Source organism: Phlebotomus argentipes, unplaced genomic scaffold, assembly GCF_947086385.1.
Source record: "Phlebotomus argentipes unplaced genomic scaffold, Phlebotomus argentipes genome assembly contig_15, whole genome shotgun sequence".
Taxonomy (NCBI): Eukaryota; Metazoa; Arthropoda; class Insecta; order Diptera; family Psychodidae; genus Phlebotomus; species Phlebotomus argentipes.
Window position 1 is genome coordinate 199,281 of NW_026776181.1, and position 21,338 is coordinate 220,618.

Genomic DNA, 21,338 nt, shown 5'->3' on the forward strand with positions numbered 1-21,338 from the left:
GAAGCACCTGACATAGCGCCAACCATTAGCCCATCATTTGCTGCAATTAATAATTGAGCGGTTTTTATTATTTGAGGCATACACGTGACATTGAAGATATCGATTTCCACTATATTATTGTTTCTTCTTCCACACTTGCCACCCTCTTTTTGGCGCTAAATTCCTTTCAAGCTGCCCCTCGTCGATTATTCATTAAGCACCCGTGGATTGTCGACCAGTGAACACAATTAAAATTCCATTACCTTCGTGTGATCTATTCTTCACGAGAAGCTCGCGCCTAATGAGCTTTATGAATGAACAGCGTAGAGTGCAGGTCAGTGGCAATGTGGTAATAATGCAAATTTAACAAATCATCCAATATTTAATTAATTTATTAGGTGGTACACTTTCAAAACATTTTATAAGAATCAATTGCTTTGTAAGATCTTTGAAGGAGAGGAGTTTTGATGCCTAAAAGTCATCGAAGAATAAATTCATAATTATTCTTTGATTCACAATGAAAATGTTCAATTTACGTAATATGACTTTGGAGCTTAAAATTTTCTTTTCAAATAAAAATGCAGAATGCAAAAATATGTCGTAGGCCTAAAATTGTACTTTTCTCTATTTTAAAAGCTTTTTTATTAGTTTGTCACACGTTCACAGTTGAACTGAATTCTCTCTTTTGAAAGTGTTTCTCCAGTACAGGAATCGAGAAACTGGATGGCGCTTAGGTAGTTAAAAAGAGTCGCCGCCCGCCGCTTATGAAAACGTCATTCTGACGATAACCTGAGTTTTCCCGAGTGCCGCTTTGCGTTTAATTAGGGAGTGCAATCCAGTCGCAAGTCAATTAACTGGAGTTCCTGCGGGCCAGTGACGATGAACCCATGCGTGCCGACGCCCTTGGAGGACACCACAGGCGACAATCGATGGATATCGATAGTGAGCATCAAACAGTTCATCCTGAACGCTCTGGAACACTTTCTCACTTGATCTCCCTTTGCAGCACAAGCGGTTCGTGAGTGAGCTGCGGGATAAGGATCCGGAGGTGATCTTCATCGGCGACTGCATCCTGGAGGGGCTGCAGTTCACTGAGATGTGGAATGTGTGCTTTGCACCGATGCACTGCCTCAACTTTTCCATCCGGGACGACCGCACGCAGAACACGCTTTGGCGGATTCACAATGGTGTCTTAGACAACGTGAAGGCGCGCATCGTGGTGGTGCATGTGGGCACCAACAACATCGACAACACACCCCAGGAGACTGCCGAGGGCGTGGTGGCAGTGGTGCGGGCGGTGCGCGAGCGGCTTCCAGAGGCGTACGTTGTGCTGCCCACACTGCTGCCGCGTGGCCACATGCCCAACAAGCTGCGCGAGAAGAACGCCCAGGTGAACGCACTGGTGGCCGGGTTGTGTGCTGGAATGCCCAAGGTGCAGATCGTGGCCATCGAGAAGGGCCTGGTGCAATCTGACGGCTCCATCAGTCACCATGACATGTACGACTACCTGAACCTCACAAATGCCGGCTGCAAGAAAGCCTTCGAGCCCGTATACGAGCTCCTGCACCAAATACTCACGGAGAACGAGCCCGAGAAGGATCTCACGCCAAGCGAATGAGCACGCCCTAGCACTGCACAGCCACACACTTTGACTCCCTGCTGCACTCACAAGATACTCTCCCTAGTTTTGTAATTTACTTGAGTAGCCCGATAATATTAAGGAAGAAGAGTTGTTAGATCAAAAGCTTAAGATTCCATTTCATGCTTCTATGGGTAGCTTTTTATACCTCAATCTTCACATTTTCCGCAATTTCTGTCCACTTCCCGAAGGCTTGAACAGAAAAGCGCGTATTTTTGAAGTGCAGAGAAATATTTTTGAACTCACCGCAGAGAAATTGCCGATGGACAGAGAAGAGGAGGTATAAAAAATGTATGAGAGAACAAGATAAAATATTGTGATGTATTTGTATTAAATTATCAAATAAATTATGGAGGTGAAAGATGAAATACAGATGAATAATTTGCAAATAAAACTTTTCTACACTTTTCATTGCATTTTAGCGCGTTTTCAGTTTGTCCCGAATTGAGATTATCTAGATCAACCATTTGATTTGTTCTAGCATAAAATGTGTTTGAGAATAATTCTGATGCCAGAAAAGGGTCCACAAGTTTCCATGGGATTAATTTGCGGTACTGAAAAGACTTCAATTTCCATCTTCATAATTATTTACTGAATATGTACAATTACAGTACATCTTACAAAATATTCTTCATTGTAAATTCTAAATATTGTAATATAGGGTTTAATTAGAAAATTACAGCATTCTGTATGTCATATTAAATGTTCAATCGTCAAAATAGGGGTTCTTGAGTTAAAAGGCACAGTTTTAGTAAATCCTTTTCTCCCTCCTACAAATGTGTATAAACTACTGTTTACTGTTCTCACTGTTGTCAAGGTTTATAATATGTATTTGCGGTAGAGATATTTTTCCTCTTAATAAGACTTGATAACCTTCTTTTTTATTGAATCGCTTTATACAAATACTTCCTCTTGTGTAGCTTTACTTCCTACGATAAAATCCTCATAAGATATTATTAAAAGAGGATAAAACCTCGGAATGTTTGCATTATTGTGATTATGTTTGAATCTCGACTATGAAAAATGCAAGTACAAAAATATCTTTCTCACAAACTGTCTTCGCACTTCTCCATTCCACTCTTCAACTAATTAATAAATGCAATTAATATAGTAAAAAACAGACGTAAGTGTTCAGCATCGATAGAGCACCATTTTGCATGGTTAATAAAATTACTTTTACAATAATTTATTAAAAATAATGTTACGTTGATTAAAAATAAGAGATAAAAACGGAAATATAGATAAATTAGCTGCTCGTGGGAGAATAATTCTATCATTTCACTTTAATTTTCTTTCCAACAAAGAAAATAAAATACATTTCCCCCGCTCGAAACTAACATAAAGGCAATAAAAATCAGTTTGCAAGAAGCACTTAAGATGACAAAAATATCAGTTTAGTGTTTATCAGTAGTATTCTTCATCTTGAATCATTACAATGCTTTTATTTCTTTATTTAATATCTAATACGCAAAATCTATTTCCATGGTTAATATTTTTCCTTCATTCTTAATATAATCATCAAGTTGTTTCTTTTAATCAGTGAATTGGGCAAAGTCTAGTTGCAGTAGTATAATTACTTTCCACCTTTTCTCTTCGTCTCGCATTTCTTCAATATTAGTTGTATTACATTTAAAACACAGCACAACTCATGAATTGTAAAAAAAAGTTCCATAATATATAAAATAACACTAAAATCTTTATTTTAAGTAAATATACACCTAAGTACCGAATATTTATAATCTTTTGGAAAATAATAATTTTCAATTCTAACTCTTCTACAAATCATTTCATTTCGCCTAGTCATTTTAAGGGTTATTACTGAGGCACTGATTCTCTTTATCAATGGGCACATTTTCTTGCTTTAGTTCAGGCTTTAACAGCTGCCATTCGGAAATTTCTTTTACAGGTAAAATAAAGAACAGGATAACACATAAGGATAATATGATTTCAAAGCCACAGTTAAGGATGCTTTTTGAGCACTTAAAGACACCCAAAACATTTTTTTTTCTTCAAATGTCACCCTTAACCCACAGTTTAGACACGCACAAGAACAGAGAGTAAAATAGCATTACAAAGTGATAAAAAACATGTCTGTAGGCAAAGAGTTAGGCATTTTGATGTTGCATTCGAAATTGTATCTCTTAAGTTTTTTTTTCGTTTATAAAATGTGTGAATTTTTCTCCTTGTAAAACTGTTATTGCTGCTTCAATGATGAATTAGCTGGAAGAGTTGCTGATCTTTGTACATTAGTTGCGGCATATGGTTTGTAGTTGGAACGTGTTGACTGGCTAAAAGGTTAGTCAAAGAGTCAATATGTTAAGCCTGCACAAAAGCTCATGAAGTCTTCAGTTAATGACACACATAAAATCCTGCCTCTATTGCTTCACAATAAAAACTATTTTACTTATAACTTCACATGTTCTTCTTACCTAGGTGAAATTTTGCTACCATCATTTCCTGCGGCGCTGTTGATGTTGTTGGCTTTGTAGCCACACTTCTGGATGCGCTTCGACAGGCGACTCACCCACCGAGTTTGGTCCTCCTTCGTGGACGCCAACAGAAGCATCTCGCGGGCGCAATGAGGATCGTGATGTAGTTTGCATGGCGCTAGAGGATCATTATTGTCCACATGCTCCTTGTGAATCTTTATGCGACATCTGAAATCAGAAAAACAACTATTTTTGTTCTCTTCTTTCGTCTTTGATGTGAATGAGCAAATGACGATATTTATCAGAATTCATGAATTTGCAAGAATAATTAAGTTAACACGTATTTCATTAGAATAACATTTGCGTGAGTTTTTACTGCATCTAATAAAACCCTGAAAATTTTAAGCAGTCTTTAAATTCTTAACTGACCCTTAGTAGAATTCCAAGAAACTGATTTGCTTTTTCCCACAACACCCTTTTGTGTGTGAACTTTGTACCCAAAACCTTGAGCATGCAGCAATTTTGTTCATCCGTACGTAGGTAGACCAACACCTTTCTCACTAATTCCATACCTTTCAAATTAATTTACAACTCTGTTCCCACATTGTTCATTGCCCCTCGCCTTGAAAGTGATAAGATGACAATGGACAAACGGCAATATAGACCATCAATTGATCTTAATCTCTGCCGTTGTTCGTGATTCACAAAATCAAACAACAAGAGAATCGCCCACACGGAATTAAATGCTACACTTTCCCATTTTCAATGCTCATTCTTATACCTACTCTTCGCAACCACTGTATCTCAATATTTGAAGTCGACTTGAGTAGAGTGATATATTGTGAGTCATACCTTTTGCATTCATAAGCGGGTGGTGGCCGGAACACGTGCCAAACTGGTTTCGGACAAATTTCACATGTTGTTGGCATATGGTAGGAAATTTGAAGTAATTCATGACCTGAAATTATACAAGAATCAGTGATGCTGAACAGAAAATCACACATGGACCTTAAAGACTTCACCTTTGTGGTGAATTGTTCCAGGCCTCTCCTCGCTGGCTCCTTTGATGGTATCAAATTGACTTTGCTGCTGATCATCCGGTCGTCGAGCCTCACCCTCCATTGCGTACAGCAATTGAAATATTCTGGGAATTTCTTTGGCATCAGCACGAATCACATCACCTTGTGTCACAGATCGAACGTGGAACACTTTGCTGAAGAAAACGAAAAAATGGGCTTCAGTAAAATTAAAGTCTTTAAGCTGAATTGTTAATGATACTAACCTTAAATCCAAGATAAGGACAGGATCGCTGGTATTCTGCTTGTCATGTTCTGTGTTATAGAAAATGATTCTTCTCGTGGATACCACGACGAATTGGCGTTTCCATCCATGTCTTCGGATATTCTGCTTATTTGGCACACTGAGCCATCCCTCGATGATTGAATCCTACACAGAAAATAGTTATTAGCAAGACATTCAGATATTATGATAGAAAAAGAACTCACTTGATTATCCTCCGTGTCATTTTCGGCGGAAGAGAGTGAAGTTGTTTCATTGAGTTTCGTCTGAAGCATCTCAATTTCTGTGTCCTTGCACTGAATCTCCATCTGAAGTTTCGTCTTGGCCACCATTTCCTCATTCAAGATCAATTGTGATTCATTGAATTTCGCCAGTAAGTGACTGTACTTATCACGCTCCTGACACAATTCCTGCTTCAATCGACGGTTCTCCTTCTCCTTCTTCCTCAACTCAGTCGCCGAACCAACCTTCTTATTCTTTGACGTGTTGGCAAAGTCCTTGCGATAGATCACTTCCTCCAGTTTGTTCACTGCTGACTGCTTGAACAAAGTCTCTTGCTTCAGCTTTGCCTGCAGTCGTTCAATCTCTGCCTTGTCCACTTTCACTTGTCCCAATTCATCCTGTAATTTCTTATTCATCTGCATTTGATCATCCAATTCCACAGTTTTCTTGCTCAGCTTCATATTAACATCGTACTCTACGTCCTTCATCACCAACAATGCTGATTCCTTGTGAGCCAATTCACTCTTGTGCTTTGCCATTGCGTCCTTCATCTCAAATTCTTTCATCGACTTCTCCTTCTCGAGGTCCGCTACAGTCTCCTCGGCAATGGACCGTGCCAGAGCTTCAGAATCTGCCCTGGCCAGAGCAATCTGCAGCTGATGCACCAGTGACTTCCTCTCCTCTTCCTGCTCCTGCAAAACTCGTGTCTTCTCATCCAATTCATCCCTCACATCCTTACATTGCTTCTTCTGCAGCTTGTGAAAATACTGTTCAGCCTCCAATTGTTCCTGTAATTCCTTATTCTGCAATCAAAAACACATTATAAATAATCTCATAATCCGTAGAGTAAAATACTCAAATCACCTGAAGTATGTCCTGGTTGTGAGCATTCTTAATCTTGAAGACCTCCTCCTCAAATTTCCTCTTCATGTCTCGCAACTGGTGCACTTCCTTTATCAACTGAGTCTCTTTGGCTTTGAGATGAGCTATTTCTGAACTCTGCAAGCTCAATTCCGACAGCAGTGAGTTCTTCTTCGAGTGTTCCTGCTCCAGGTGACTTTGCAGTGCGATAACCTTCTCAGTCTCCTGATGCGGGTGTCGCAAAGCAAAGAAATGAGCAGAAAAAGCCACAAACGATGCACGAAGATGAGGGAAAATAACGGAAAAATATTTGTAAAATAAATTCAACATAAAGAATGAAATGTATGAGTGTTTGACCAGCAAAATCAACTTTAACAAGCATAAATAATCCAAGTTATTCTATGCATCAGAGTTAATAATTCATAAGTCTTTACCTGACGATTCTCGCCCTCGAGTTTCTGGAGTCGTTGCTGCATTTGCCGATAGTCTACGGACAGCATAGAGATTTGCCTCTCTTTCTCCTGTGAATTCTGATCCGCCCTCTGTCTGCCAATCTTCTCCTCATTGAGCTTTGTTTGCAGCGCCTTCACCTCCTCCATATTAGCCTCTTCCTTATACACCTTCTGGCTGCGAGCTGCCTCCTCGTGTGCTTTAACCTCCTGTTGATATCGCTGCTGCATGGCCATCAATTCCACCTCCATTGTAGCTTTCACCTTCTCCAAATTCGCCACGCGCTCCGACAACGCTCTGTTATCCTCTATACTCTTCTGCTCCCGATGAAAGCTCCTCTCAAACTCAATATTCAGCGTCTGCAGACGGCTCTCATTCTCCTCATGCGCTTCCACCAGTTGCTGCCGTGTGTTTCTTTCATGAGCTAATCGACTCTGCAACTCCGCCACTTCCTGCTGCAGCACATCTCGCTGCGCTTGCACTGTGGCTAGCATAGACTGCAACTCACTGCACTTTTGCTCAATCTCACTCCTCGCCATGCGCATCTCGTGCAGCTGCTTCTTTAACTTCTGACACGCCTCTGTCTCCATTGAGTACTTCTCCTGAAGCTCCGTCACCTGCTTCTCCAACATATTGATCCTGTCGTTGTGCTGTTGATTGTTGTTCATCTCACGTGTCCTTTTGCTTTGCTCCTCATCAAGACGCTTCTTCGTCTCATTGAGCAGCAGTTCCGTCTTCCTCCTCAGTTCACCTTCATTCTCCGCCCTTCTGTGTGTCTCCCGGACTGTATGTTTCAGCATTGTCAATTCCTTCTCGTACTCCGTAGACATAGTCTGCAATTCTGCCTCTCTGGCTGTCGCCAGTTCTACTTGCGTCCTCAGAGCCTTTTCCTGACCCTTCAGCCCTTCTACTGTATGTCTCTCCTGCTCTAATAGCTTCTCCAAACGCACAATCTCCCCACTGTACGACGGACGATGATTCTTATAAGACTGACGGTTGTCCACATTATCCGCAGACACATTCAACAGTTGGTAATCTCCCGTATATGTGAATCCAACAAACGGCAAGTGATTCCCAGCAAATGTCTTAGGCACTGGAAATACTTCCTCCGGGGTCTCATCCTTATCAATATCCTCAAAATTGCTTGTATCATCATCTCCATTCAATTCTGGCACCACAGGCGGTGCAGACTCTCTCAAGTTCTCGAATGTCCACGTGTCATTGATGAAGAACGGGTGCTTCTTAATTTGATCCACACCATGACGTCCCAAACGAGAATTCCTATCCGTGAGGAATCCTCTGATTAGCGTTCTGGCATTATCACTTATATCCGGATCCTGAGGCAGTGTCAGCGAGTTCCGATGATCCATGATCTTTCCATATGTCCCCACCAAACTGTCTGCATAAAACGGCAACTCACCAAAGAACATCTCATACAGCACCACTCCCAGAGACCACCAATCACACTCTCGACCGTACTCGCCACCACCGCTCTGAGACTGCAGCACCTCCGGACTGATGTAGTCTGGCGTACCCACGGCATTGCTGGACTTCACTAATCCATCCGTTCCCACGCGAATGCATGTGCCGAAGTCCGCCAACTTGAGATGTCCCAAACTGTCCAGAAGCATATTGTCCGGCTTCACGTCTCTGTGCACGAAGCCCATATTGTGGATTGTGTCCAGCGCCAAGACGATTTCCATAGTGTAGAAAATGGCCCAATTCTCCGGGATTTCATACATTGACATAAGCGAGAACATGTCACCACCTGGAAATAAATCATATATTTAGTTATTTAGAAAAAAATATAATTCACATTAGAATACCACATTTATTCCTATTAATAAAAATATCTAAGACTTTTATGAGTTGCCGGCACTTGTGAAGTGCAAGAAAATGTTACAATTGAACGAAATGTGGGAGTAGATCGGTTAAATAAACTTAATAAACCGGAAATTCCGACAGATTCTTACAAAATTTTGTACAGAAGTGAATTGTATACAGAATGATTCACCAGGTGATTGATCTTCACAACCATAGTTATTTATTCAAATGCTATCTTCAGCGCAATAAAAGCTTTACTGAACAGTTTTTCGCCTATTGGTTTGAGCAGTTTCCCGGCATTTTCTCAAAATTTCCAGATTTTTTAGATTCATTATATTATTTAACCTTCTGAATTGTGAATAGATTTTGAATCAAATACGTTGGGTCCGATGGATCTGGCGAATAGGAATACTTGAGATTCCTGTAGAGATAAGCCTAAATCTATGATCTCAGGTAAAAACCCAATAAGTCTAGAGTTAGAGTTTGTTTTTGGGTAACTCACCAGGCATATAGTCCATGACCATGTAGAGATATTTGCAATCTTGGAAGGCATAGTGAAGCCGTACGATCCAGTCGGAATTGGCATGAGCCAGAATGTGGCGCTCCTCCCAGAAAAAGGCAGAATCCGGCCGCTTGATCATTGCGAATTTGGACAGACGCTTCATGGCGTAAACTTTCTGGGTTGAGCGATGCCTCACGAGTTGCACCTCGCCAAAGGCACCGCGTCCGATCACCTTGACCATGAGGAAGTCCTCAGGCCGCATCCGAAGGTCACTGATCTCCCTCGCAAGAGGCTCATCTGGAAGAGAATGTGGCACACAATGATTAGAGGATGTCGAGGATTAGGCACTGATGAACTTACATCTTTGAATGTATGCCTCGATATTCTTAACACGTTTCACTGATTCGTGATCACAGTCGGCGACAAGAGCTGCAATGAAAGGGATTTAAGTTGGGTCGTTCCGGGTAGGAAGAGAGTAAATTATGGGCCATCGTAAAAGTGGCCTCTCGCCTACCTGTCACCGTGTCCAGGAGGCAGTCGAGATTGGCAACGCCGCTAGGGTCACGAATTTTCTCCTCGAGGGCAGCAAGCCTGCATGGCAAACAAAGGCACACGGCAAAACAATGAAGTATGTTAAGAAAAGCATTTCCGGAAATCTGACGGTCATTCATACCTTCTACGGCGATCCTCGTCCAGTTCCGTTGCCATCTTTTCATCTACTGCGACGCAGGCTGTGTGATCAGACGGACGCCCTGTGTCCGGAAGGTAGATAACTCGCGCTGACAAGATGAATGCGCTTTCGCGACAAAGGCTTAGTCACCCGTTTCCTCAGGGTGTCTCAGTTGGCTGTTTTGCACGGCACGGGGCCTAGTGTGGCGACAACGGGTGCCACAAGAGCATCACTTGAGCCACTTCACGGGGCAAAATTCCACTTTTCCGAGCGTCATCTTCATTGCACAACACAAGAGTCTCTCGCTGTGCCACCCCCTCAAAACCCCAGCTTAGTGCACGAAAAACACCTCAATCTGCTGCGTGGGCCACGGCGTGTGCTGCGCGGCCAAAGTATTTGGCATACTTTGCGTGGAAATGGGGCGAGAAAACCGCGAAAAACACCACTTTTCTACACCATCCACAGGATTTTTCGGGCAAAAAAAAACACCATAAGCCAACTAATCCGAAGAGATGACAGCACCATTCACTGACAGCTGCCCGCGAGCGAGATGCATGCAGGCGCCAACGCGGGTGGGACAGAGATAGCGTGAGAGTGGTGAGTTCGCCGTACCGAGTGCCTTTCGACGAGTCATTCGGGTGGAATCTCGTCGAGTAGTGGTGAGTTTGGCCAGTCGTCGAGTTTGTTGGCCAGAGTGGAGGAGTTTCCGTGGAGTTGGGGTGGCTTTTTCATCTCTCGTGGTGCGAGAATAAGAAGTGACCAAGGAAGGTCCCGTCAAATGGCCAGATAAGCAATCTCTGCAGCACCAGCGCCAGCAGACACCATTGGATTTACCAGTGTGCCAAAAACGGCAAATTCTTTATGACGTTTCACATCTTTTCCCATCCGCTGCTTTGAATGTGGATGGCAGGAAGGTAAGCTCGCCCAGGTAGAGAAATTCATGGAATTCCTCGCCCCAGAACTCAGGTGCAGGTGTGTGTGCAGTGTGTGAGTGAAAATTTGGGTTGAAACGCGAAAAAAGTGGGTGGATTCATCTTTGGGAGTGACACTCATCCTCCCACTTCTTATCGATTTTCTGCCAATTTGCCCCCAACTTCCGCATCCCCGTGAACCTGCTCAGGTGCTCCCCAGACGACGGAAAGAACACCATTCCCGGGTGATTGACCTCAAGAGACAACACGCGGAATCCTCGGGCAGCACCTGATCGACCCCGAGGAGCAAAGAGCCAAGTGGCTGTGCTGATGAATCATGAAAAGAAATTGACTTTCGGAATAATTGAAACTCCACTCACGACACAGTTTTATCTCATTTCATTCACTCTCTCGTGATTGCTGAAAAATTAATAAAGTTCAATGGATTGATTGACCATCGTGTGGATGCGAGGCGAGGGAAAATATTTCTCTATTTGATTGTTTTAAATGTGAAACTTTCCAATGAACTGACGAGAGCACAGAGCACCTGAGGACCCAAAGGGGCTTTTCAATCCAAGAAGAGATGATTAGGAGATTGAAACTAGACGAATGAGTGTACTGTTAACTTATATAGGTATAGAAGGCTCAGTTGGGATCGATTATTTGTAAGAAAATATCTACGATTTATGTAGAAAATCGTTATTATTTTTTGTCCTAATTATTGAGAAAACCACTTGAAATATAGGTAAATTTAAACTTTTTTGTTCAAAGAAATGTCTCTTCCAGAACTGGAAAGTATGTATTACAGTGCCTGATCTGCCTAGTGTGCTCAGTGCAATGAAAAACGTAATTTGTGCCGGCAACTTCTCAATGACTACCCCTTGGGTGAAGAGCCTCATTCGCCGTTTTTCTGTCTCTTCTTTGGGGCTCATTGTGCGCGGGAAGATTAGATCATTATACCTATTTGGTTTTACCGTTGGCAGGTAAACACAAATACAGTGTTCATTCATGTGTTTGGCTCAACAAATACGATCTCACCGCGATCGGTGTGAGCTCAAGTGAGATGTGCTGCATATCACTATCTCTCCGCATCGGCCAGTTGAGTAAGCCAAAGATGGTACACTCTCGTCTCCCATCCATCTGTGCAACCGGAAGATATTTCGCACTTGTGGGCATGTGTTTTTCTTGACGGAGTGCGAAAAGATGAAAATGATGTGGTGGAACGACTGGCGGACGGGATTTTCTTTTCTCTCTGTTACATTCAAATTGAGAGGAAGACATAATTGAACACATTCCAGACTCTCATTCACAAATTACTCCACACTTGAGCCACTCTTATCGCGATACACAAAATTCATTGGCTTTCATTCAATTCAGAAGTAAAGAAGAAGAGTTGTGTAATCTGTGCGAGTGGGAAAGGGAGAGAGAAAGAGAGTGAAAATCTTCGTTTCAGTCATAACTCAGCTCTGCCATGGCGAGATGAGAAGATGTGCATTTAGTAGATCACCAGCAATTTCCAGGTCTAAATTGACTCTCGGCGGGATGGCGCTTGATGTAATCCATATTTAAAGTCTTACGAGATACATTACGTGAAACTTTGTTTTCAAAACAGGAAAATTCTCAGTCAATTTTTGACGAGTGTTTTCACATTCGAGAGACTATATTAAGCTTCATTTATTTACTGAATCGATGGTGGGATTGTTTGAATTTTGGAGGGTAAATAGAGTTCGGCGAAATAATTTTATTTATCTCTAATGCGAAGAGAACATGTCCCAGGGAAGTGAATAAATGAGAGCACAGGAATTTCTGCTCGACTGTGAATCTATCTCGAGGGTAAAATGAGGAATACTAATCATTTGCGTGACTTGGTCACTGCAGATCTGCCAGTAATGCGATGGTATTCCGGAGGCAAAAAACGTACGTGAACTCCAACATTCCCTGATTGTCTCTCAGTTGGATTTCCATAGGACATGCGGGTGTTTAATTTACTCTATGGATGAATAAATTTCCACTTGTCTGAACTTTTCGTCCCGCGTTCCGAGGGTGTGAAAGACGAATGGATTTTTATTGCTAAAACACACTTCTCATCATGCTTCAGCTATTTCCGGGCTTAATATAGTTGCTAGAAAATTGGCAGATTGAAATGTCGAAGAGAGTCTAAACACTGAATCATTTATTAAACAATGATTCTCGTTTATATTTCGTCATATCAGTGGATCTACAGACATTAAGACGGGAGTGCAGGTCACCTGAAATTGCTCACATTTTACACATTGACACAGAGAATTATCACAAAACACGCGACAATGACAGAGTGTCGAAGAACCATGAAAATATAATTAGTAGATAGTGTAAAGAGACGAGTTTTTGTCTTAAACGCCTGGAAAGAAGATCATTAGACACATTTTTGTAGGCATTTTCTACATTTCTTGTTTCCATTTACAATATTAAATGATAAGAAACATTTTCAAAATCTAATGCCTTCCCCCAAGAAAAGGTAAAAATAAGTCGGTCATATCATTTCGAAAATATTTCACACAAAAATGTTCAATATAAATCATACAAGATATGATAAATTTAATATTTAACATGCAATTTAGTGTTATTTATTACTTATCCAAGAGAAAAATAGAGGTTTTCTATGAACTGTACAATGTACAATTTTGATAATGAAGATACTTATTAAAAATTCTGCGTAATAACCTTACGCAAGACAACACCTTATAAAAATGTTATGTAAAATGATACATATATTCGCGACTACAATAGAGTTTCTCACAGAAAATGCTGCTAAAGATGCGCGTGAAATGAGTTTTTGTCATAAAATTTCTACTCGACGAATATTTGCTCATGTGTTCTCAAAATGTAAAAAAAAATCAGACCAATAGAATGGAATTGTAAATGTTTGTGTGATTTTATTCTCCGCATTTTCTTCGGCCTTCGCCCACAAAAGTGACTTCGACACTGATTATCGTTGTGTGTTTTATTTTTCTTTCCAGTTGCACAACAAAGTGTTTAATATTTTTACTACTTGCATAGGATTCGAGAGTGTAGGAAAAAATATGTGTTGGGTTTTGGATCAAAATTGAAAATTATGAAATTGATTTTCTATAAATACGACCTCAATAAAGTTGAGGAAGTGGTTTTGTTGTTGTCCTGATGTTGTGTTTTTGGGGTTTATGACATATCGAAGAAAATTTATGGGGAATGAAGAGAGCTACGTAATTGGTGGATTCTTATAGGTATACACTTCTTTGTATTATTTTATGAATTGGTGTTAAAAGCACATAATTCACGTTAGTTCTGCTCTGAAACGGCAATAATTGTTGCATGAATTGAGTTTTGAGGCGGAATGGCGAAGGTGTGAGTGAAAAAGATATCATTTCAGATTTAATTCAATATTACTGTGAGATTCTCACTTAATTTCTCCTAATAATTGCTCTTCTTTTGCAGAGACCCAGTGACACTTTTCCATCCAGTAAACTGCACAATCTCAAGCAAGCCAAAGTAATCTCATGAGTGAAGTATCAACCGAAATTGGTCCATGTGTGCACGTTTAATTTATTGTACTTAGCTGTAGGTGAGAAAAGAGAGGCGAGAAAAAGTGAATTTGCATGAGAAAGAAGTCCATGTGTGACACGGAATATTTTAAATGGACTGCTGTTAATGCCCAGAGTCACTCCTGAAAATCAGAGAGACGTGAATGCCATCCGATTGCTGGTGAGGTGAGGACAAAGAGAAGCCATCCGGAGAAAGAGGCTTAGTATTTGGCAAGAGGGAAAGGCAACAATACGATCGCGTTCAGTGCGGAACGCGAGCGATATCCAGACATGACATTGACCACTTCGGCGACGGAGAACAATAACGTGGTGAACATGGATGTGAATACAGCTGAGAATTTACCATCTAGTGAACTGTCGCTGCTGGCCAAGTTGGAGGCGGCCAATAAGCTTTACGAGAGCGATGCCAAGAGTCTGAATTCGCTGCAAAGCTCAGCGCACAGTCGCAAGAGCTCAGACACAAGTCAGATTAGCTTCAATTCCGGTACTTCCGTGGTGGAGGAGGACATTTGGCAGACATGGGCAAGCATCGTGACAGACTGGGAAGGCAGCTTAAAGAGAAAGAACCCGTGCGTGCGTGATTTGGTACGGAAGGGTATTCCACATCACTTCAGAGCGATCGTGTGGCAGCTGCTGTGCGGTGCCGCTGAGGCAGACAAGAAGCAGTATGCGGAGTATATAAAAGCCACGTCAGCGTGCGAGAAAGTGATCAGGCGGGACATTGCCAGGACATATCCGGAGCATGATTTCTTTAAGGAGAAGGACGGCCTCGGCCAAGAAGCGCTCTTCAACGTGATGAAGGCCTACTCACTCCATGATCGCGAGGTGGGCTACTGTCAGGGATCTGGATTCATTGTGGGCCTCCTGCTCATGCAAATGCCAGAGGAGGAAGCCTTTGCGGTGCTGGTGCAGATTATGCAGCAACACCGAATGCGGGACATGTTTAAACCGTCAATGGCGGAATTAGGTACGTCTTTGCAAGCTTCTTTGATGCCAACTCTTGACAATTCTCTCTTTATTGTAGGTCTCTGCATGTACCAATTAGAGAATTTAGTACAGGAACAGCTGCCAGAGATGCACGTTCACTTTCAGTCACAGGGATTTCAGACGACAATGTATGCCTCAAGCTGGTTCCTCACGCTTTACACAACAACGCTCTCACTGCCGCTCAGCAGTCGCATAATGGATGTTTTCCTGAGTGAAGGCATGGAGTTCATCTTCAAGGTGGCTCTGGCATTGCTCACAATGGGAAAGGATACTCTGCTGTCACTTGACATGGAGGCTATGCTAAAGTATTTCCAGAAGGAATTGCCACAAAAGGTGGAGAGTGAGCCAGAGGGTCTGTTTAATCTGGCCTACACAATCAAGATAAACACGAAAAAGATGAAGAAGATGGAGAAGGAATATGCGGATCTGAGGAAGAAAGAGCAGGAAGAGATGGTGGAATTGAGGGTAATTTCCAAGCGTGCTGTTTTGCTTACATATACACCGTTCTAACAGAGTAATGGTCTGAATTGTAGCGACTGCGAAGCGAGAATCGTCTTCTGAAGAAGAGAAATGAATTGCTCGAGGCCGAAAGTCTGGAACTGGCTGATCGATTGGTGCGCGGACAAGTGTCCAGGGCTGAAGAGGAGGAGACCAGCTATGCTATCCAAACGGAATTGCTCGCCCTGCGACGTTCCCATCTCGAGATCTCACACCAGCTGGAAACGGCTCATGAGGAGATCCGTGGACTGAGTCTGCGACTGCAGGAGAATGTGAGTATTGATTCTCTTATGATCTCCTCTTTGGTCTTTCCGGCACAAATAATTTGTTCACTCTTGTGATTTTCAAATGTGCAGCAAAGGGAAAATTCTTTAGAATCTGTAAGTCTTTAAGTTTGTCTTCAGTGTGTGCAAATCCTCGTGTGTCGCTTTCAATCCTCCAGAGATTTTTTCGCTTCTCCCCGTCTTTTGTCAATAGCATTTGAGGTGTAAATATTTTGCCATTGGTTGAATGTTGTAAATTTTGTTATCTACAGAATAACTCCCATCAGAATTCTATTGACGAACTGTGCTTGAAGGAAGAGGCATTAAAGCAGCGAGATGAGATGGTGACTTGTCTCCTTGAGGAGTTGGTGAAAGTGCGACAGAGTCTTGCCGAGAGTGAAGACACAATACGCAATCTCAAGGCTAAAATCCAAGAACTAGAAGAGGTATGTAAAAATAATACTTTGCAATTTGGAAAACAACTACATTATATGTTGTCTTGCAGGATAAGAAGACCCTGAGGGAAACAACTCCGGACAACTCTGTGGCTCATCTGCAGGATGAACTGATTGCCAGCAAGTTGAGGGAGGCCGAGGCGAGTCTGTCGCTCAAGGATCTGAAGCAGCGCGTTCAGGAGTTGAGCACTCAATGGCAAAGGCAGTTGCATGAACAGAAGCAGGAGTCCTCGCAGGCGCAGGATTCCACATCGAAAAAGCTCCTCTTCTGGGATTCATCGAGGTCGTCTAATGAGGTGCAGAAGCTTGAGGAGGAACTCATGACGACGCGTATCAGAGAAATGGAGACGCTGACTGAGCTCAAGGAGTTGAGATTGAAGGTGATGGAATTGGAGACACAAGTGCAAGTGTCGACAAATCAGCTCAGGCGACAGGATGAGGAATACAAGAGGCTCAAGGATGAGCTGGACACGGCAATCTCACGAGAGAAGGAATTGGCGAATAAGACTCGAGAACAGCAACATAGGTAAGTTTGTTTTTACTTTGTTGCTTATAATATTTGCGAACCTCTTGAGCCTCTTGTAAATTGTGCACATTTGATTTGATATCTGCGCTAAGCCAATTTTTACACTGACGCCGTCAATCAATACACGCAATCAAAGAGAATCTTTCCAACATGAAGAAGATAATTTTGCACAGACAGAGTAGTTTACAGACGGAAAAGCAGCTATTTAAGTAGCTTTTATGCCTGTTGATGTGTAATTTTACGAGATTTCACTGTATCATATTCTTCAAGTAAACTCGTTAAATCGATGTAAAATGATCCTATTTCTAAGTCAGGGAACAAAAAAGAAAAATACGGAATCAATTGGGAAATTTGCTAAAAATAGTATAAAAAAATATCATTATTGCTTCTGAAGTTTTCAATTCAAACTAAAACTAAGTGATATATACAAATCTAATTGTAACAATATCACTTGGAAGGAGATAACAAATTCGTCGATATTTTGTGCGCCAATAAAATTGTTCACGGCTAAGAAAAGACTTTCGATCTGCGCAGATCTCTGCTACAGATTGATCTAAACTCATCGCTTATTTTCAGGTACTCAGACTTGGAATCTCGCATGAAGGACGAACTGATGAATGTGAAAATCAAGTTTACTGAACAAAGTCAGACGGTGGCTGAACTCAAACAGGAAATTTCGCGCTTAGAGACAAAGGTGAGTGAGCGTGAAGATGAATTACAGTATGAAACGATTGATTTTTTTTGTGTCTTTCCTATAGAATTCTGAAATGCTGGCTGAAGGAGAATTGAGATCAAATCTCGATGAGTCTGATCGAGTGAGGGATTTGCAGGACAAAGTGGCTGAGCTGAAAGCTGAGGTATTTTCCTATAAAGTCACTAATACTGTGTCTGAGGGGAAATGTGAGAGGAGAAGAGGAAGATCACTCATTCAGTTGACTTTTCTGTTCATTGTATATACAAATTAATACTAATATTTATTTTCACAAACTCATCGAGAGAAAAAAGGGGTGCATTCGCAACATGGTGACATTCATTATACACTATTATTTTTAAGTCACATAACACAATTTGTACATAGTTTATTTTAAAGCCTATCATTTGATAATAATTCACTTTCTTTTGGGGCATTTTTTTTTGTTTGGTGAGAGTGAAAGGAGAGTGTTTTGAGATCACATTTGAAAGACAAACCCATTTTAGATCTCTCAATATGCTAATATTCGTCGTTTTTATAGTTTCCCACGCCAATCACAAGTCCAGAAACCGAGCCGTGGAAATGGATTAGCTAAAAATGTGCTGTTTGCAAAAAATAGAGCAAAGATTTGATAAAGACGCTAATCACAGGTCACTAACACTGCTATGCATGATGTAATTGTGTCTAGAATCGATTGATTTACTAAATTGCTGTCTCAATGGAACTTATTCGTATATACTTTTTTTTATGCATGTTTATTAACACTTTGCAATTTGATTTACACTTTATTGCATGCCACTGAATAGTTATACAAAAAAACGACAATAATGGTTTTATTTTATACATACTAATTGAGGATGATATGTGATTATCTTAAGAGTATTTACTGATAGTTTTGACGTAGAGGGAATGCATATGTTAATTTAATATCGTATCAAATCTATTTCGTATGTCTTTCAGTTGGCCGCATATAAAAGTCGAGAGACTTCGTTCAACTTGAGAAAATTGAAAAGTGAGTCTATCCAATCGATAGATTCAACTGAAATTGACTTTAGTGAAATGCAATTAAGAAAAGACAGTTCGACATCGTGAAATTACTTTACATGACTTGAGAGAGAGAGAGAGAGAGTGAGAATTGCGCTAAAATTAGGAGATTTTTTTTGGAGAAGGAAAATCAATGAAGAATTAATGAATATCGAAGTAAATGTAGAGAATACCCACTAAATCAAGATCCTTGTCTTATATTTTTCATTCTATAATTCCTAAGTAGATTTTTACTAGATGCGCGCACTCTCGCGAGGCTAGGCTTTTCCGTCGAGAGAGTGTTGGATACTTACTCACATATTTGTGTGTGTCGTCTAGACGATGAATAAAATGAAAATGTGAAGAAATCTAACTTATTTGTTAAATTATAACCAGCTAGAGAAGGAAGGTATAAAGCTATTTGATAATGACATACAATTGCAATTAATTCAGTAGTGGTTTAAAGTGACGAAGTAGCTTGTCGAAATACAACATAGCAAAAATTCAGAAACATTCATTTATTGCAGCTAAAGAGTAAAGAAAAAGATTGTACTTAAAAATTCAGCGAAAGAGTTTCGATTTGTATAAAATCAAAGTTAGCAGAAAGAATGCATTTTTCTTCTTATGCAATGCGAATAGTTTGAAAAATTCAATTTACATTATTGGAGAGGTGAAAAGAAATTGTACGATTGCGCTAAGAAGTGCGAGGAAAGAAGAAATTGTGATTTCATGGTATTAATTTATAATTAACAATTATATAATGAAATATTTTTTAAGATGTAATTTGAGTCCTTCCTTAATGTGCAAGAATATTAATGTGTGCTGCAATATTTTATTTCCCCTATAAATATCTTTGTGTTCCAAACATTTGCAAATAATTTCCTGTCTCAGTATTTTTCAATGATATTTTCTTTTTGCAATTAAATCAAAGGTTCTGAAGAAAGTGAAAAATATCAGAGAAAACAAGTGTCAAAGATAAAAGAGAAACAATTTTATATGAGAAAAGATTTTATTTTTCGTTTTCAATACTTTTTATATATAATCTAAAATGTATGTATTTTATTTAGGAGAACGAGAATGGCAAACATCTCTCTACTTTGGAGAAAAAAGAGCAAAAAATATACTATGACAAAGGAAACATTCCAATTTTTACATGATAATGAAGAAAATAGTGAATATTTTTTATTGATATTTGTAACAATGTTTTTTCACACACAAGTAATTGATTGAGAGACAGAAGTAATGATTTTTTGATTGGATCCATTGTGAAAATGCAAGAAATAATCGATAGGGTTAACACTTAAAACTACTCCCAAAAACCATTAACGATTGTTTTAAACAGAGAAAAAAAAGTTTGTAATTGTGATAGAAAAATTGAGAGAAAATTAAAATCGATGTAAAAGCTAATGGAAAATTCTTATTCACGCGAATCTCGTGGTTTGATTATAAAACGTGGCGTGATCACGCTGAAAATCACACAAAATCATCGGAGTAATTGAGTTATTTTGATGGCATTTCCCAGGTTGTTTTCCTCTCTTTTCAGTTGGGCAATTTGGATCCTCGTGCACGGGTTTTTTTGGGGGTTTACGTAACTGCTGAGGGGCAGATCATAGAGGAGTGGCTGTGAGACCAATTGGTAAATTGCTCTCTTCCCCTGTGCGTCACAATTGTAGGAAGATTTTATTCAATTGAGTTAAATTCCCCTGATAAGGTCAGTAATGCAGGCGCCTTGTGCAAAAAGTCCACGCAGAACTTACGTTGCCAAGGTGGTTGCCAATGGTTCGAGATTACAGCTACTTTTCACAGTCGCAGAAAAATCCAAATTATGTTCTTGCGAATGCATCAAGAGTTAGATGAATTTCAGACTTCAATATTCATATGTATTTCAGATTATCTTAGCACATTAGAACAATAAATCTCACTGTTCAATAGATTCATGACTAATGATCGTCACAGTAATTTTTCTTTTATTTTTCATTCATAGTAAATCGCGCAATATTCCTTCGTCATAATTGATGTAATTTCTTATGCATTTACACTATTATTAAGTCTACAATTAACTGATCAAGTTGAATGTTATTGCAAGTTTATTCTCTAACGCTAAAGAGATCCATTTGTTGTCCAGTTTCTGTGAAAAACAATTTTACGAAAACCTATTAATGAGTTTTAGTTGAGGATTTCAAAATTCACATTTTTCTGGATTTCTTCCACTTAATGAAATTTCTGACGATCATGTGAATTGTTAATTAACACTGGAGGATTTTCATGTGATTTACCAGTTTCACTAAACCACCCATTAATCATAGATCTGAAATCGATTAATCTGGTTGAAGATCATGGGTGACGATCGAGGATCACTCGAGGAGGACGGAAAGTTTTTCGTTAGAGTCGTTAGAATAAAATTGTGGGAGAAGCACACAAAATTGTCTTTATTACATAAAAGACTGGTCGCGCTGTCATTGTTGCCTGTCCGCCCTGGGAGTACGCATTAAGTACAATAAATAAATATTATAGATAATCATGCCACTGAGAGTGAAATGAATATCTCC

General features: G+C 40.3%; 3 protein-coding genes across 7 annotated transcripts; 2 read left to right on the forward strand and 1 right to left on the reverse strand.

The window, feature by feature from the left end:
- Positions 1-575: 575 nt before the first annotated feature.
- Positions 576-1,986, forward strand: LOC132262775 (platelet-activating factor acetylhydrolase IB subunit beta homolog). The gene is made up of 2 exons (XM_059762185.1): positions 576-921; positions 986-1,986. Exons 1-2 carry the CDS (start codon positions 859-861, stop codon positions 1,595-1,597), a joined length of 675 nt encoding a protein of 224 aa, XP_059618168.1. The 5' UTR covers positions 576-858; the 3' UTR covers positions 1,598-1,986.
- A 215-nt stretch (positions 1,987-2,201) lies between these two features.
- LOC132262771 (rho-associated protein kinase 2) lies at positions 2,202-10,402 on the reverse strand. The gene is made up of 12 exons (XM_059762181.1): positions 9,879-10,402; positions 9,720-9,796; positions 9,566-9,634; positions 9,206-9,502; positions 6,864-8,647; positions 6,433-6,654; positions 5,553-6,371; positions 5,330-5,493; positions 5,070-5,260; positions 4,900-5,005; positions 4,048-4,275; positions 2,202-3,906 (listed from the first exon to the last, which is right to left on the reverse strand). Exons 1-12 carry the CDS (start codon positions 9,911-9,913, stop codon positions 3,813-3,815), a joined length of 4,086 nt encoding a protein of 1,361 aa, XP_059618164.1. The 5' UTR covers positions 9,914-10,402; the 3' UTR covers positions 2,202-3,812.
- Positions 10,403-10,552: 150 nt separating this feature from the next.
- On the forward strand, positions 10,553-20,203 carry LOC132263533 (ecotropic viral integration site 5 ortholog). Of its 5 annotated transcripts, none has more exons than XR_009468493.1 (11): positions 10,553-10,789; positions 14,240-15,313; positions 15,371-15,798; positions 15,867-16,103; positions 16,188-16,211; positions 16,367-16,540; positions 16,600-17,075; positions 17,652-17,769; positions 17,834-17,932; positions 18,308-18,416; positions 18,727-18,831. XR_009468493.1 is itself a non-coding variant. In XM_059763328.1 (11 exons), the coding sequence occupies exons 2-11, from the start codon at positions 14,617-14,619 to the stop codon at positions 19,916-19,918; spliced, it is 2,367 nt and encodes a 788-aa protein (XP_059619311.1). In that variant the 5' UTR covers positions 10,553-10,789; positions 14,240-14,616; the 3' UTR covers positions 19,919-20,203. The 5 variants fall into 5 exon arrangements, 3 of the variants coding, with proteins under 3 accessions (XP_059619311.1, XP_059619310.1, XP_059619313.1); XM_059763328.1 differs by lacking the exon at positions 18,308-18,416 and adding an exon at positions 19,857-20,203 and having other exon boundaries at positions 18,727-18,778; XR_009468494.1 differs by lacking the exon at positions 16,188-16,211.
- The last annotated feature ends 1,135 nt before the right edge of the window (positions 20,204-21,338 follow it).